We start from the raw sequence: 19,191 nt of genomic DNA, 5'->3' as shown, positions 1-19,191 counted from the left end.
ATAAGCATAGCAAAATTGATACAATTCTCTTTGTTCAGTATTATTTATTAAATCGTACATGATTATTCATTACAACTATGTTTCTGTGTTTATATGAGCATTAAAAAAAGTGAATAAAATGAAATGTTAACACAGTATTAGCTTTATCCTGTTGTCAGTCAGTCAAACACTTTTAAACAAGTCTTAGATGAATGTCAGCACCTTGAAGTAGATGCCACACAACCATTTTACATTTTGACAAATTGAATATCACAAACAAACTTCAGATAGGATACTCTTCTACATACACATTAGAGATTCAAACAACATAACAATCAGAGTAATATAAATTATGCTGCCCAACAGTTTGTTTCCCATTTATTAACTGGATGTTGCGATAGCACCACTAAAAAAAAACTGATGAGACAAAACATACAACAGATTTGCTGTAAAATACAAGACTCTGCCTTATTTTTGTTTAGCCTACACTGATTTTACTCAGCTTTTTTGTGTTCATCAACCAAATAGTTTAATTTCATTCTTCTAAATAAAAATAACCAATTCATCAAAATGGATCTTATTGAAAAAAAGCATTTGGGCTTTGATCCACTACATAGTGTATTTTCTAATTCTAGCTAAAAGATGTGAATGCAAGTAGACAAAAATTATCAACAAACACAAATAGTTGTGAAAAATAGTAAAACATTATCTTCAATATCACAGACGAAGCAAGTAAAATGGACGGTAAAAAACTGATATCTTTTGGCAATAGACAATTTTTAAAAATTTACAATGCACAATAGTGTCCCTTACTGTGTTTAATAGAATCATTTTAAAAGTTAATTAATAACTGAGAAGAATTAATTAGTGAAATATTTACCATGAGCAAATTCCCTGAACATAGTGTAGAATGTATTGCCAAAAAATACCTTTGTCAACTATCAAAGCTTGAAACATCAAATATATTTACAATATGGCTCACAGTATATATCTAATTTACATTTCTTTAATTCTGTAGTCAACCCAAGATTTGTGTATATGCAGTACTACATGTTATATTATAAAAGTAAATATTTTAGACCACTTGTCTATGAAGTTATGAAATTAGTTAAAAAGTAATATAAATAACTAATAAATGGTTTACCTTTTTTAAAGCTTTGAACTTGATTTAAGAGCAAAACACAAAGAATTTTTTTTTCAACAAGCATGGAAGAATGTATTACACATAAAGTGGTTTGTCAATACAGTTGCAAGTGTAATGATAATTAAGCTTTTGTACAAAGATGTTTAGTAAATTATAACTTTAGTCTAAAAGCAGGAAATATGGTACTTTTAGGGATACTAAATAAGATATTAAATTTAATAAATTACCATAATCTGCTGGAATTTTTTAAAAGTGTCAAAATTCCTTGTTGAAAATAATTTTTTCATTGTTTTCTTTTTACTCATACCATTAAAAAACATTCAGAAAAAAAACACTCTTACAATTCAACCATATGGCATTTAAAACTGGCTTTAAATTACCAACAATGGCCATGAAAAAAAAAATGTTTGTTATCATTCAGTTCAATCTTTTCCTCATTTTAATATTCATGTAAATTTACTTACAAAAAGACGATTATAACAAAACTAATTTCTCTATTATTTGTATAAAAATTCTGTCAAATACAAAAAAGCATTCAACAATTTTTCACTGGGAAATGTACAACTATTTGGTCAGATAAATATAAATTTTTATAATCTGTAATCATTTTCATATAGTATGTTTTTCTGTATAGTATATACATTTTATCTTCCCTCATAAGACATAGTAAACTAGTTTTTTTTACAGCCAGTTGAGGATGTCAACATATAGGAACAAAAACACATACAAAACTAAGGACAGATATTTCTAACATACAGCAACAGTACAGAAGAATGTCTCAGGTCTTGTCTATTGAAAGATTTCTAACAAAACATAAGTTTATACTGCAACAATATAGAATAGTCTCAGGTTCTGGTCAGAGTGTCTGTCTATTGAGAGATTTCTAACAAAACACAAGTTTATACTGCAACATCAACAATAGAGAATAGTCTCAGGTCCTGGTGTCTGTCTATTGAGAGATTTCTAACAAAACACAAGTTTATACTTCAACAATATAGAATAGTCTCAGGTTCTGGTCAGAGTGTCTGTCTATTGATGTACAGCCAGCCAAACATGGGTGGAAGCACAAACCCTCAGGTGTTTTGGTCTCTACGCAAGTGTGAAGCTCTCATCACAATATACTGCAGGTACGTGACTGTAAGAGAATATAAAATATATTTTTTTACTGCTAGCAACTATAGGAGAAAAAATGTTCATGTGTTTTAGAGATAAATTGTAATGTTGGTATAGAAATTGGCACCTTGCTGTGAGAAAAAAAAAAGAATTCATCACATCAAGTGACAGATGATTGATAAAATAATGGTTTACAAAGACATAAATTAACTATTGAAAAAATAAAGCTAAAACTGGTCACACTGGCTCGTAATTGTTCTTAAAAAAAAACACTATCTGTTGGGAAAAATTAACTTTTACTGGTACAAACTAACCTTTTTAGCAGTGACTGGGACTTGTGTGTTTTCATTTTCATTTTCATCTTTTCCATTTGCTTTGTCACCCTTTTCATCAGACTTTGTTAAGGCTTCATCAGTTTTGTCTTTGTCAACTTTGGAATTATTTTTTTCATCTTCTTCTATCTTAGCATCTTTTCCCTTCTTTTTTGATTTGTCATTACTCTTTTCATTGTCTTCTGTCTTGGTATCTTTTTCCTTCTTTTTTGATTTGTCATTACTCTCTTCATCCTCAGCATCTTCTTCATCTTCATCATCCTCCTTCTTCTTATCTTTATCACCTTTTTTGTTTTTATCTTTTTTATTCTTTTTGTCTTCCTTTTCCTTTTTACCTTTTTTGTCTTTTTTCTAAAAATAAAACAAAACAAAAAAACATTGAATAAACACAAATATGCTTCATTAATTTGTACACTTTTAACCAAGTTAATACAATATAAGAAATGGTTAAATACACACCTTGTATAGTAGATAACATTAGACTTTAATTGTAGGCTAAAATACCAACTAGTTATTTTAAAGAAAATTGTTTTATTCACACAGATGACAAATAAGGGTTAAGAAAATGACTAAACTTTAGAAAAAATGGATTAAAATAAAAATTGAGGACAGTGTTAACAGACACTTCAACCTCCCTTTCAATGGAAGTTATCAAAAGCTAAATTAGGTCTAATGTTTTCATATCAATTAAAACAAAATTTGAACAATAACCTTATCTTCTTTTTCTTCCTCTTCTTCATCTTCATCCTCATCTCCATTCTTCTTTTTGTCTGAAAAATAGAAACAAATACAGTAAATTTGTATACAGTTGTTTTCCCTTATTGACACAAAATAAAAACCTGATCCAACATTATTTATCATGATTGTGGTCATGTTCACTGACTCACACCATGAATGTGGTCATGTTCACTGACTCACACCATGAATATAGTTATGCTCACTGACTCACACCATGAATGTGGTCATGTTCACTGACTCACACCATGAATGTGGTCATGTTCACTGAATCACATCATGAATGTGGTCATGTTCACTGACTCACACCATGAATGTGGTTATGTTCACACCATGAATGTGGTCATGTTCACTGACTCACACCATGAATGTGGTTATGTTCACACCATGAATGTGGTCATGTTCACTGACTCACACCATGAATGTGGTTATGTTCACACCATGAATGTGGTCATGTTCACTGACTCACACCATGAATGTGGTTATGTTCACACCATGAATGTGGTCATGTTCACTGACTCACACCATGAATGTGGTCATGTTCACTGACTCACACCATGAATGTGGTCATGTTCACTGACTCACACCATGAATGTGGTCATGTTCACTGACTCACACCATGAATGTGGTCATGTTCACTGACTCACACCATGAATGTGGTTATGTTCACTGACTCACACTATGAATGTGGTTATGTTCACTGACTCACACTATGAATGTGGTTATGTTCACTGACTCACATAATGAATGTTGTCATGTTCACTGACTCACATAATGAATGTGGTCATGTTCACTGACTCACACCATGAATGTGGTCATGTTCACTGACTCACACCATGAATGTGGTCATGTTCACTGACTCACACCATGAATGTGGTCATGTTCACTGACTCAACCACTGACTCACACCATGAATGTGGTCATGTTCGCTGACTCACACCATGAATGTGGTCATGTTCACTGACTCACACCATGAATGTGGTCATGTTCACTGACTCAACCACTGACTCACACCATGAATGTGGTCATGTTCACTGACTCAACCACTGACTCACACCATGAATGTGGTTATGTTCACTGACTCACACCATGAATGTGGTTATGTTCACACCATGAATGTGGTCATGTTCACTGACTCACACCATGAATGTGGTTATGTTCACACCATGAATGTGGTCATGTTCACTGACTCACACCATGAATGTGGTTATGTTCACACCATGAATGTGGTCATGTTCACTGACTCACACCATGAATGTGGTCATGTTCACTGACTCACACCATGAATGTGGTCATGTTCACTGACTCACACCATGAATGTGGTCATGTTCACTGACTCACACCATGAATGTGGTCATGTTCACTGACTCACACCATGAATGTGGTTATGTTCACTGACTCACACTATGAATGTGGTTATGTTCACTGACTCACACTATGAATGTGGTTATGTTCACTGACTCACATAATGAATGTTGTCATGTTCACTGACTCACATAATGAATGTGGTCATGTTCACTGACTCACACCATGAATGTGGTCATGTTCACTGACTCACACCATGAATGTGGTCATGTTCACTGACTCACACCATGAATGTGGTCATGTTCACTGACTCAACCACTGACTCACACCATGAATGTGGTCATGTTCGCTGACTCACACCATGAATGTGGTCATGTTCACTGACTCACACCATGAATGTGGTCATGTTCACTGACTCAACCACTGACTCACACCATGAATGTGGTCATGTTCACTGACTCAACCACTGACTCACACCATGAATGTGGTTATGTTCACTGACTCACACCATGAATGTGGTCATGTTCGCTGACTCAACCACTGACTCACACCATGAATGTGGTCATGTTCACTGACTCAACCACTGACTCACACCATGAATGTGGTTATGTTCACTGACTCACACCATGAATGTGGTTATGTTCACTGACTCACACCATGAATGTGGTCATGTTCGCTGACTCACACCATGAACGAGGCCAGGTATTTTTTTTTATTGACACCATGAATCATCATCATCATCTTTTCCCGTTTGTGCCCAAGACACATGTGGCAGATGAAGTAGAGTTCATCAGTATTAACTACCTTGGCATAGAGGGGGATAATGTGGTCAGCCACCTGTTTCCTTAATGTGAGTAATTTACCCATCAGATGTGGGTGGCCTCAGGAACATTCTACTGATTTGAACCCAGATTTGAACTCAAGACTTTCAGGTTAGCAGTCTAGCTCTCTACGGGTAGGCCACGCCATCCCCAATACCATGAAAGAGACCAGGTGTAGCAGATATCTAATAGGATGTACCTTTTTTTGATTTTTTGTCTTTTTTCTTATCTTTAGGTTCCTTCTCATCCTTTTTTTTTTTATCTTTTGTATCTTCATCCTCTTTTTTATCTTCCTTGCCATCTTTTTTCTTTTTATCTTTGACACTTTCTTCATCCTCTTTTTTCTTTTTATCCTCTTTGCCATCTTTCTTCTTTTTATCTTTTATATCTTCTTCATCATCATCATCAATTTTCTTATCTTCTTTGCCGTCTTTTTTCTTATCATCTTTAACGTCATCATCATCTTTTTTCTTTTTATCTTTTTTATCCTTTTTCTTTTTGTCTTTTTCATTTTCTTCCCCATCTTTTTTCTTTTTATCTTTTTCATCCTCTTTACCATCTTTTTTCTTTTTCTCCCCCTTTTCTTTTTTGTTCTTCTTATCTGGAAAAAATAAAAGGTACGATAAAATTAGCAGGAAATGCATCACCTCCGTTAGAGGTTTACATGCATCACATGGTTTAAAAAAATGTAGTTCCTGTTTCTATTGGCTTTTGCAAATGAAAAGATTGTGCCATCAGCACTACGCCCTTTAACCTTCTCCAACTGATGGCTGGTATCCTTAAAATCCATCACGACTTATCATTTCCCAACACACAGTAATGAGGGCTAGCTTTTGTGTACTCTACTAAGCCATCCAAAACCGTATGTTACCTCCATTAATATTTCATTGTCAGAAGATAATCTTACTCTTTTTTTTACTGTTTTCTTCTTCTTCGTTGACTTCTTCATCCTCTTCTGTTTCTTCTTCGTCGTCCTCCTCCTCTTCATCATCCTCTGTTTTTTCCTGCTTTTTTCTAGGTAGAGGCAGTGGATTTTTTTTCTGATACAAAAAGAACAATTGCATGCAAAAATTAGGTAGTCATTAAAAAAACTAAGTAGGTGTAGTAAAGTTTAATATTTTTTCCTAATAATATACAGGAAATGATGCATATTTTAACAAGAAATTATTTAATTAAGAGCTTGTTCCTAAGAAACTACAAAACATTTTTTAAAATTGTAAATCAATTAAGATGTATGATGTTTCGATAACAATAAGACATCTATGTGAAGTGCAACAACCCAACAATTATCCAAAGTTACTTTTGGCTACTATTATACAAACATCAGCTGTTAATGCTAATTGTACAATGGATATCATTTTGTGTAATTCATTTTTGGAGAATAGTGACCATGGGGAAAAGAGTGGAGTAGCCTATATAATTAAAAATGTCAATAAAATATAGATTACTATGGTGGTCACTATATTCAGATTAAAAAGGGCAGGCAATAAGTAATCTTACAATTCAAATTTAAAGTTACTGACTTAAGTTTTTTTTTTAATATTCTGAGTGCAGCTAAAGGCTAAATATAGAACATGAAACACATTTGTAAATACAGTCACAAGAATAAAATCTAGAGTGAGTGGGTGTAAATAAAAAAAAAAAGCTCTGAACATGTATCCTTAATAATAAGTGTCTAAATATGAACTATTTTAATATTATTAAGAACCAGAGATCTTGTTCCCCACTTATTTAAGGTGGAAAGTTTTGAGAGAATTAAGAGAGAAATAAATCAAAATATTTTTAGAAGCAGTATTTTGGTTAAACAGCAAAAATAAGCAGAAAGCATAACACCAAGCAAAAATAATTATATTTTCAAAAACAGGTAATGTAGAAAAGTACATTTAATTTATGGAATTGGTCAGTTTTAAAATTAAAGATACAATATTTTGTGTGAAAGCAATTTATATTGTAATTGCAACTACTTAGATATATAGCACTGTGTAATAATTTAACTAGCAAAATTAAGGCACATCAAGTTCTCTGTGAGTATCAATTAATTTGTTTGGAACATTTAGATTTTTAAAATTACTATATATTACAAGTATGTTAATTAACATCAGTGGTTTTGTTAGATATGAAATATACACACAGGATATAAACACAGGAAACCAATGTTAAATTCTTGCAACAGATATCAAATAAAACTGCAGTGAAATGAAAGGAACACAAAATAAAAGATTGGTGGGTCAAACAAAGCATGGAAAAAAAAAAACCAACAGCAACAACTCTGAACTCTCTTACACCAAGCACTGGCGACTCCTTTATCTCCTTTCCTGTTGGAGTTATCTCATCTTTACTACTCATCTCTTCCTGAACTTTCTCTACATGAATTCCAGCCTCCACGGAATTGGTTATACTTTCTGGCAAATCCTGGCCAGCGCTCCTCTCATCAACTTCATCCAACGGCTCCTCCTCAGAGGACCCTTCATCAATTTTACTCTGCAGCTCCGCAGTCAATGCCATGACATCTTCATCAGCCTCTAGCTTCTCCTCAGCCTCCTCTAGAACCTGCTTTGGGCCATGATGCCCTACACTGTGCTGCCCCTCATCGCTGCCTTCATCATCTCCCTCACTGCCATCATCACTATTATCCGCCTGACCCTGAAACCCATGGAAGTTAAAAGACTAGTCTACAAGAATATCTCATGCTAGGATATGCAGAAGAAAAGGCATGCAAATCCAACAGTACTAGGGAAAAAAGGAAAAATTATATAGATACATGATTTAGAATTCTTTGTCAAAATATTTATTTAATACAGATATATTTGATAATATATATGTATATATAATACATGTATACAACCAAAGTAAATGTTTTTAAATATTATGGATACTAACTAATACTTTTTTTGCATCAAAGATATATTTGAGTACAAGTTAGTTCTATATATCAGTAGAAAATATATACATGTATATAGTAGAAGTATAATAAAAAATAATATTCTAACAACAATATAAAAGTTATAGATCAATAGCACCGATAAAACAAATCCAATTTTAACGTCTTAGCTTATTGGATTCACTGTTAATTTTAAGTTTTCTTAATAGAAACTTTAACCAACAGATGATCAAGTCAATGCTTTGATAAAGAAAGGGAGAAGATCTAAGCATCATGCATGATTATAACTGTTTGTCATCACTTACTGATAGTAGAGTAGAGATTAAGTGTTGGTTATATTTCTATGCAGGTTCAAACATTAAAAATAACAGAAAAAAAAAGTAATAGTGTACATTGTGTTTATTTAGGACTAGTGAGTGTCACAATGAGGTTCAGTATGTGAAAGTTTACAAGGGCAATGTGCTGAATGTTTATAGAATGACTTACTGAAGATTTATAGAACGACATAAAATGGTAAAAATTTATAACAATGAGTATCTGGAAACGGAAAATTTTCAAAAACAAATGTACTTCTGGGAAATATTATCAAGGAAAAAAATCTTTCACATTTAATATGAGCAAAGTTTAATGAAAATGTCAGTTTTAGTGAATTAATCCGAGCAGCCAGTTGCTAAACATTAAAGGATCTATTGTGGTCAAATTATTTAACATCTGTTCTGAAATAATTTTAAACCAAAAATGACCTCAAAATATATAAGGTAGAACATAGTTAAAAACATTTGCATCACAGCAATAAATTAAATGGCAGATGGTGTAATTGTACTGTGATTAAGATATTAATTAACTAATTAGTAAAACTGTAATGACCAATAATTTGTTAACAAATTAGTAAACTGCTGTTAAATTTTTTTTTTAAAAAGACAGAGCCTCGACATGCATGGAGGAAGTAGAAGATGCATAAGTTGCTGGAATACCAGCACAGTTCTGCTGACAGACAGACAGACAGACACGCAGACATTACAGAACAACATATGCCAGAGTTAACTAGCAGTTAAGCTGCAAGAGTTTAGAACATGGGCAAGCAGCGAAATACATCATGGCTTCTACCTGCGCTGGCAGAGATGTTTTCCTTGGGATGGGTACTGGAAGGTGGTTCTCCTGAGTCTAAGATTAACAAGTAGCAGAATAGGTGGAATTACAACAGAACAACTTATTAACAGATTGAGACTCTAGAATTTTAAGTTTTCATAAAGATGAACAAAAATAAAATAAAAAGTATCAACTAAAATGAATTAAAGGTAACTAATTTTGAAAAAGAGCATCCAAAATAAATATTTTTAAAAATTCTAGCATAATTTAATTTGTTTTAGAAAAGATGAGCAAAATAAAAAAAGAAAACATTCGAGTCTGTCCTAGCCTACAGTCCTAGTTATTCACTAGCCAAAACTAAATCAAACTGAGTTCAACAAATGGTTTAAAAATTTCAATTACCTTGTGATGTGCACTCTCTGGTTCCACAACATGGTCTATATCCAGTGTCTTACCTGTGGAAACAAAGCGGTACAGGATTAGAGTAAGATTAATTAAAACTGACACTACTGTAAACAAGCCACTAACAAAATACCGGTAAAAATATATGTACTGCAAAGTAGTGTCGTGCTTTCAGTGGATTCAGGGCACAAGGCTACTCCCCAAGTGTCTCAAATACTAAATTTTGTCCAATTTTCATATGTGATGTTGTGGCAGGGCGGTGAATATGCCATCAATCCCATCAGTTGCATGCAGCCATTTTGTTCTTTACAGTGCTCACCATGACTCTCTAGCTGGTCCTCAGTGGGAAATCCAACCACTTATCTTGCTGCAAAATACTTATACAAGCCACTATACTAAATAAGCCACTGTGGGATGGTGTGGCCTAGGACTAGAGCGCTTGACTGCTAACCCCAAAGTCTTGAGTTTTAATTCTGGGTTCAAGTCTTAATTCTGGGTTCAAGTCAGTAGAACGTCCTTGACTCCACCCAACTCTGATGGGTACCTAACTTACATTAGGAAAAGTAAAGGCGGTTGGACATAGTGTAGACCAAACTATCCCTTCATATGCCAAGGTCAAAAAACATATGAGCTCTATTTCATTTGCCCAATGTACCACTAGGTCTAAGGAGGAATCTTTACATTAAATGAAGCCGCTATTGAAGTACTGAAAGTAATGCTCACCTCGAGGCAACGACCTGCTCTTTGGTACTATGGTTGCATGGAGTAGATCGCCATTGGCTTTTGAATGGTTGGGTTTAATGGCAGGCATGGTGGCACTAAGGGAGTGGATGCCTCGTTTGGATGTCAGGACAGGTAGGGTCTGGTTTAGTGTGGACAAGGATCTCTAGGAACATTTAGTCAAGAATTAACACAAGTCCATTAATGCTCATTACTGTTAATTTTAACATATTGGGGTTAATTTAATTATTTGATAAGAATAGAATCTAAGATTCAGTTATATGTATAATTTTTAATTGGTTGAAACAGATAATAATAAAATGAAGAAACACATTGTAGTTGAAGTTTTAAACCAAACACATTTACAAACCAAGTAGTGAAGTAAAAACAAATGTGTCTAGTCACCTTTAACATCTAAAACTAAAACATAGAATATTTTTAAAACACACAACTGAAATACTTACAGTAACTTCGTTCCTGCGTTTCTCTCTTGCGGAGAGAGACCTGGACAAGGTGGGAGAGCCTGTGGTCATATTCAAAGAGTCCAGCAGCGCCGTTTCTGCTAGCGTTTTCATTTCATCCACTTCCTCATCGCTCTCCACATTGTGTCTGTGTGCTTTTGGTTGGGCTGTGACTATCATGTGACACCCACCACACGCAACCTAAAGTAAAGGTCAACACTTTTTGTTTACAAACACTTCCCTAGCAACACTTCAATTTTAATGAAAAGGTTCTTGCTGGTAGAGTTACTAACGTATCCTATCAAGATATTTTAGCCAGCATTGATGCAAGACAAGGGTAGAGATTTTTGTGTGTGTATGTACCCTAATTAATTTGGACTTCTATGAGTCGATCCAGCTCTAATGGGGACCGGATTAATGTTAGGAAAAGTAAAGGAAGCTGGGCAAAAAGCTGAATACACTATCCTTTTATACGCAGAAGCCAAAGAAACAGACTGCCAAATCCAAAAGGATTTCTTTTTTACCAAAACTACAATACATATGAAGTTAAATAATTTAAACAAAATATATAAAAAACAATTAATTTGAAATGAATACTCGAAAATAAAACTACCTTTTTAACATTGAAATGAGAAAATCTTTTACAATGATAAGGCTTGTACTGGTTGGAGAACTGGTCGTTGCCATGGGCTAACTTTCCATGTCGACCATCACCAAATGTATACAACTGTCCTTTTTCTGGATAAAGACAACAATGGTGTAATTAATGATGATATGGAAGAATATATTAAAACATTTTCTTAATCACTTTGGAAATTACTTTTTTCTGACCCCAAAACTATACTATAATATTAATCTAATAAATGTTTAACATGATGTGAGTAGCTTTTTAAACAAAACCACATTGTTTCTTGTACAGATTGTAATTGACACTGCTACATTTACAGAAAAGACAACAACTAAACCAGTGGTTCTCATCCTGAGTTCAATTGAACCCCATGGGTTTGGTGAATCAATCTTGGGGGTTCTGCAGGGGGTCAAAACACACACCTGACTCATATGTTTCACGAGTGGATTTCGCCAGTGGGAGATGATAAAACCATTAAGAAGGGTTTGATAATGTCCATATGAAAATGGTGGAGTTCGGTACCTCCAAAAAGGTTAAGAGACACACACTCAACCATTACACATAGTTAAGGTGTACTGTATAAGGCTATTAATCTGTTATTCTGGATTCCAATTTTGGCTTAAAGCCAAATATTCTTCACCCCCCCCCCCCCCCCCCCAACCAACCCAGCACTTAACATCGGCTAAGTTAAACTGAAGAAAAGATAATAAGGTGGCATTGACACAGTCCCAAGTCTTGATAAATCAACGTCATGACACAGACTAATGTTATGGCAGCACCCAACAGCTTTTTAAAACACTACTTAACATTCAATTGCAGTGTAATCTAACAGCGGCATTGCATGCTGACACAAATTATCCAACAACTTTTAAAAACGTATTCATCATACTCAACAATAACCTGACATTAATCTCAAGTTCACAAGACATAATTAAACTTAAACAGCTGTAACCTGATATCAAGGCAGTGAAGGCCTGGCCACAGTAGACTCTGGAGACTTTAAATGGCAGCTTCAGGTGGGTTGGTGTTGACAGAGACATAACGTCCGTCCCGAGGCCAAGCTGACCACTCTCACCCTCACCAAACACATAACATTTACCTGACTCTACATAAACAAAGTATAACAGGTGTGATAACTTCAATGTGATGTTATATTTTATTCATTGCCTCACAGGAAAAACCAGTAATGGCGTGATCAAATGTAGTTAAGAGATCATTTTTTTCCCCCATGTGGTCATTTTAACAATGCTAAAATTTCTTCACCATGGTGCTTTTTAAATTTTTTTTTTAAGTCAGATTTTTCTGTTTAATTTTACTAATAAACATCACTAGTGTTACCCAGTGAGCTTTTTGTTTTTATACAGTTGCTGTTTTGGCTGACATGGGGTGTCAGAGAATATTTGTTGATAGTGAATGTGTCTTTGAGTACATAAAAGAAATGTGAAATCTGAATGAGTCTGATTAAGAATGGAAGTTGTATTAAGAATACACCAGTTAAAACAGAATGAGTTGTTGATTAAGATACACCATCTAAATTAGAATAAGTCTTTGATTAAGACACAGAAACTGAATAAATTGTTGATTAAGATACACAAGTTAAAACTTAATGAATTGTTGATTAAGACGCAACAGCAACTAAAATTGAAAAAGACCGCTCAACCTGTAAGTGCCACTGTGTGTGAACTGCCACATGCAACCCATTTCACTGGCTCAGCTATGGCCGTGACCTCCTGTGGCACTTTGGTGTCGTCTAAATCCTCTGGCAGTCCAAGTTTCCCCCCATCTGCTTCCCCCATGGTATACAACTTTCCATCATCTAAAGTTTAAAAAATTCTTAAGTATATTAAGCTCTTAATGGGGTTCTTATAGATCAAATATAGCTATAGTTGGTATCAATGATAGTACTATTTTATTTTAACCCTCGAGTTTAGGCTTAGAGTGCAGGGTTAGTTATTTGTTATGAGTGGATGTACCAATAGTGGTAATATAAGAGATTTAGGCTCACAGCCTTTTGAAATTAAGAATTATTATGTTTAACACCTTCATAAGGCCTTGTTTTAATTTATAACTACAATTATTATTTTTGCCTCAAGGGACAGAACAAATTTCAATAATGCTAAATAATTTAAAATGTTCAATAAAATTATAGAAAATTACATAGGTAGAGCTAGATTAAAGAAATGGAGTTGTAAAACAAATACAAAGAAAATCTGGCAATGATGACAGACTGACCAGTGACTAGAGCAGTGTGGTAGTAGCCACATGCCACACAAACAACTGGTCTATCCAGCTGCAGCAGCATTGGTTGGTGGGCTATCTCTATATCCTCGCCCAAACCCAGCTTTCCTTCCTCATTGCCTCCCCATACGTAAACCTTGCCATCCTCTGTAATACAAGATTTTTAAAAATATCAAGCTGAACCAGTAAACGATATATCAAGGGAACTTAAATTTTTCACAAGAATACAAAGATAAAAACAAAAACTCTTGGCATTACCTGTCAGTGCAACAGAGTTATCAGCTCCTGCTGAGAGTATCTTATATTTAGTGGGCCTAAGTGATTCAATTTGTTTTGGTAGGTACTGGTCTGTTACACCTTCATAGCCCAGCTGTCCATCAGAGTTGCTCCCGAATGAGTAAATATGACCAGATTCTGAAACCAAACCAAAACTATTACATTAAATGAATAGCAAAATAACTGATTTTTTATTTTACTTTTAAAATACTCATTCATTGATAAAAATACGAAGAACTTAAAAAAACAACAAAAAAAAAACAAAAACAATTTATTGTATACTCCATATAGCATACAAATGCACATTTAAAATATGTACCTGTTGCTACAAGTGTATGACTCCTCCCACATGCAATAAGCTTTGCTGTTTCATGCTTCAGTGCTGAGAAAATATCCATGTATTAAATAAATTTTGAATTATATTTTGTAAACATAAGACTAATTATTACGTGTTCAATTTTTGTTTAGTTGCAAATCAAAAACAACTTACACTTGACACAACTAGGTTTGTTTACACCCTTGTTATCATCTAGCCCAAGTTGTCCCCAGTCATTTGGTCCAAACATGAACACTCTGCCTGATTCTGTTCAAAGAGATCAAAAGTTAAAAACTGGGGGCAAAAATAATAATAATATATTGAAAATTAGTTTGTTTTGAAAAAATAGCCTGTAACGATGGAGTTTGTAATCTTATAAATAGACTTCAGAAATAACAATGTTAAAAAATAGATAAAGAATTTTTAAAAATTGTTCATTACCAGCAATAAGACCTGTATGTTCATCTCCGCAGGCAATCTGATGAACTCTGTCATTTTTAACCCAGAATTTATTTGGTATGTTGTCTGCAAATTTGCTCTTTCCAAATGTGAAGACAGCCCCGGTCTCTGTTATGTATGGATGATAAAAAAAGATTACATTACTATATAATATAAAGTAGGCTAGATACTTTTATAAAGATATTTTTAAAGTAAATTAAAGCTTTACCTCTTTAAAACAGATTATATAGTCTAAGTTAGGCTGCAAAGTAATATAAATCTTTAATTTCAATGCACTTATTAGCCCAATAATTATTAAATAATTAATAATTTAATAACTACTACTAGATCTACTACTAGATCTAGAATCTAATCTAGATTCTAGATCTAGATAACTACTAGTCTAGGCCCATAGAATCTAGATCTAGATATCTAGATCTAGATCTAATCAGAAAAAAAATAACTAGACTCTAGAGATCTAGATCTAACCTAGTGATCACTGATTCTTACAAGATCTAGAATCTAGATCTACCTAGATCTAGAATAGAGCTATCTTATCTAGATTCTATCTAGATCTAGATCTAGAATAGAACTACTGCACACGACAGGTAAACAACTCAAGAACTTGTTTGCCAAACGCGGGAGATTCACTCTCGGTTTTTATTTAGAATCTATTGCAATATAAAATCTGCATCAAACATTAAATTGTAAAATGAAATGAATTTTAAATGCCATCTTGTAATTTAAAATACTTTCTTAAATAGGGTTTCGAAGCGAATGTAATGCATATGCTTAATAAAGTAGAATGCAAATATACCTGGAATTTCAGAGTCCTCGGTGGCAGCCATTTTGGATCATGGTATCCTAAACAACTTTTGACAACAATGCAAGTTATCGATTTTAACCGCAATAATAACCAAAAGTTTTCGTTTTCACTGGACTTGATATGAAATAGTTTATTTCGTAACCCAACCACCTTACTGTTTCAAGTACTTTCAAGTAGCTTTCTTTTCTTAATTCAACTAAATAACAATAAAGACGCTTCTGTTGTATTAATTTAGACCTAAAGGGGTAGAAACATAAGAATTGATAGCTAATTTCAAGCCGCAATATTGAATTAGGGGGTCATCCATAAATGACGTCAAGCTTTTTTTTGACGATTTTTACCTCCCCCCTCCCCTCCGTCACACATCGTCACAAAACGCCACCCCCCCCCTAAAATGACGTCACACCTCAGCCTACAACCCCCCCCCCCCTCAAAATTGCAGTTGAATTTTTCTTAAAACATCGATATTTTTCCAAAATCTTGTCTGAACTCTGTCAAAATAGAGTATTTTAATCAATTCCTATTGCAATTTATTAAAACAGTTTCCTAAAACGCAAAACAACGTCTAAAAGTCGTTTTCTAACATTGCTTTTTTTATAATGCAAAAGTGTGACATCGCAACATCTGAACCCCTCCCCCTCATCACACACCGTCACAAAATTATGGACCCCCCTCCGAGTGTGACGACATTTATGGACGACCCCTTACAGCAAAAGTTAAGAAAATAAATAGTACAAGGCTGACATCATTTAGGGGGTGACACCAAAACAAACAAAAAAATGCAATATATATATAGAATTCATTTTTTACTTATTTACCAAGTAAATGAATGATTAATTAGAGTTAAAAAGTATTTTAAATACAAATTTATGATCCCGACAAGGGGGGGGGGGGGGGGTGAAGGGGTGAGACCATGACGTAAACATGCAAACTATAGAAAAACAATGTTACACCCAGCTGTACTTACAGCCAACTATAGATAAACCTTATTAGTATTAAATGTTAACACTTTAAAGCTTTTACTGGGGGGTGTATGTGTGTGTGGGGGGGGGGGGGGGGGGAGGTGCAAACAAGTGCAAAATTTATAGTGAAAAAAGGGGGAGGGTGACACCATTAGGGGCCGCACCTGGTGACACCCGACCTAGCGACGCTGGTTCAACCCTTTAAAAAGAATTCCATTGTATTAACGTAATATGTAAGGTTTATCTAGATCTAGCTAGTGTAGTTAAGAAATGAAGTGACTAATTCTTTGTACATATAAGTTACGTTTCTATCATAAAAAAAGCAATTTTGTCTAATCTAAGTGGTTTGCGTGAAGAGTTTCTTTCATACAATTCATCGGGTAGGGGCGAAGCCCCACCCCCGCGTAAGAACGTCTGAGCCCCCCCCCCCCCCCCCCTCCCTAACTCAAAAGAAATGTCCTCATCGATAAAATTACCGCCTAATTAATGTGTCTAATCTAAAAAGTGGTTTTCTTGCAATTTCTTTAATGCAATTCTTCGGGTAGTGGCTAAGCGCGACACCAGTGTTTCTTTCAGACTTTTTCCTCTCTTCCGGTAGGGGCGAAGCCCCGCCCAGATTCTTCCTTTAGTTTGTATGATCTACAAATGCGACCAGTGTTTCTTTCAGACTTTTTCCTCCCCAGAGAGGGGTGGTGGTACTTGAAATTTTCGGGGGCGGGGGTAGAATTTTCTTGGAGGGAGCGGACACTGGAAAAATTATATAATTATATTTCGTTGAATGGGACTGTAGACATGTTTTGGGGGGTGTGTGTGGGGGGGGGGGGGGGGGTTAGCCCCCTCCTCCCAAGTAGAGTTGCCTGAAAGAAACTCTAAATGCGACTTTTGTCATGAATGAGATTAGGTGCATGGTTTAGGGATATGCCTATGACTATATTTTGTATAAATTAAAGTAGGCCTACAGATTCTGGATAAAAATCCGTTTTCAATGTCATTTTTCGTTTCCGGTTAAATTGAGTGAAGGTGGTGATTTTGGTTTTGGTTTTAGTTTAGAGAAAAGAGACAGCACTATCAACCTAGCGCCCGTTGTATCCTTCCTCAACGGGCCATTTTTCTCGTATATGTATATATATATATAAGTTGGTCTATACGTAGAGTATGCATATTAATCCTTATTAGAGTTGTACCAACTGATTTCTTAACGTTTTCAATAGTTAGTATAGTGACCCACGCTTTTCTATTCAGCTATATAAAATAGTTAAGCATTATTGTATTTAAAGAAAATCGTTTTGTTTTCTACTTTTCTACACAAACCGCTTGCTATTATTGTTATAGTCATTCTAAAATGAATTCTACGTTACTTACCATTCAGTTTTTTTTTAAAAAAGGGGAAATAACCTACTACAATGTTCTCAAAACACCACAGAGAAGTTCATTGTTGATTTTAACAAAATTTGAGAGTTTAAAAATTATCAGATAAAATATGAATATTGACACTGGCATGTAAAATTTGAGTAATATTTATCATTATTAAGGAATACAGTTATGAATTAACTGGTGTTTAGATAGAAAACCAAAAATTATATTGATATCATAATTTGTACATTTTGTGAAAGTTCCATTTAAGGTCAGTGGGGAATATATGGCGATGTCTTTTAATTTAAAATAAAAAGAAAAAACTGTAATCCGGTATTATTGTTTGGAATATGGAATATTTCCAAACTGGATTATTATAGAGAGAAGGAGTTTGACATCTTTATATTCTAGCATTCTCTTGATTACTGTAAAATATGTTGTAACTTGTTTTATTGTAAATAAAAGTAGAAAAAAAAATATACAGGAAAAAAAAATACACCGGGAGAGCCACGGAAAGGAGCCACCCGGACTACGGTTCAGGTGGCTTAACGAAATCATGGGCCCCCACCCTTTTCAGCAACCAAGACGACCATCTCCATAGACCAGAGGCGTAGCGAAGGAGGTGGGGGGGTGGGGGGGGGGTGACGGGACATATGTCCGACCTTAAGGGGGGCGCCAAAATGGGTTGGAAAAACAAATTGAGAAGTTTGAGGGGGGGGGGGGTGCAAATCAAAAGTTCGAGGGGGGGGGGGGTGCAAAGCGAAAGTTTGTCCCCGGGCCCGGGAAGGGTCGCTACGCCTCTGCCATAGACCAATCAGATGATTCAGCGCCGGACCTCTTCGACTCTAAAGTAGTTATGCAGGTCAATATCAAGTCCAACGGTCAACAAAACCTCCCAGAAGTCTCATCAGTCCACACCAGATCCTGCTACTGAACTATGGACGAGCAGATACTTGGTACCTCTCGTCCAATCAGTTCGATGTAGCGGATCTGGACAACACCACACAAATACACTGCTCCATAATAATAGAACAGCATTTACAATTAATTGAAATCAATTTTCATTATATACATTTCGGTTGGTATTTTATCGTATTCACACCCAGTCAAGAACCATAAAATAGGTAACAGGCACAGCTTGAAAAATGAGAATGGAAAAGAGGGGCACAGAT

The 19,191-nt window shown here is 34.8% G+C and overlaps 1 protein-coding gene across 4 annotated transcripts; it reads right to left on the bottom strand.

Moving 5' to 3' along the window:
- Positions 1-10: 10 nt before the first annotated feature.
- On the bottom strand, positions 11-15,783 carry LOC131927632 (X-linked retinitis pigmentosa GTPase regulator). Of its 4 annotated transcripts, XM_059283367.1 has the most exons (19): positions 15,696-15,783; positions 14,882-15,007; positions 14,615-14,707; positions 14,444-14,506; positions 14,107-14,262; positions 13,843-13,995; positions 13,271-13,426; positions 12,563-12,715; positions 11,596-11,720; positions 10,986-11,183; positions 10,525-10,687; positions 9,802-9,854; positions 9,418-9,474; positions 7,713-8,072; positions 6,337-6,469; positions 5,629-6,030; positions 3,280-3,338; positions 2,551-2,919; positions 11-2,258 (listed from the first exon to the last, which is right to left on the bottom strand). In XM_059283367.1, exons 1-19 carry the CDS (start codon positions 15,724-15,726, stop codon positions 2,235-2,237), a joined length of 2,874 nt encoding a protein of 957 aa, XP_059139350.1. In that variant the 5' UTR covers positions 15,727-15,783; the 3' UTR covers positions 11-2,234. The 4 variants fall into 4 exon arrangements, with proteins under 4 accessions (XP_059139350.1, XP_059139351.1, XP_059139353.1 ...); XM_059283368.1 differs by lacking the exon at positions 9,418-9,474; XM_059283370.1 differs by lacking the exon at positions 7,713-8,072 and having other exon boundaries at positions 12-2,258.
- Positions 15,784-19,191: the final 3,408 nt, after the last annotated feature.

This window comes from Physella acuta, unplaced genomic scaffold (genome assembly GCF_028476545.2).
Source record: "Physella acuta isolate Inbredline_101_S28 unplaced genomic scaffold, ASM2847654v3 ptg001425l, whole genome shotgun sequence".
NCBI classification, from domain to species: Eukaryota; Metazoa; Mollusca; class Gastropoda; family Physidae; genus Physella; species Physella acuta.
Note: the sequence above shows the minus strand (reverse complement) of the source record. Positions and strands in the feature narration are given on the sequence as shown.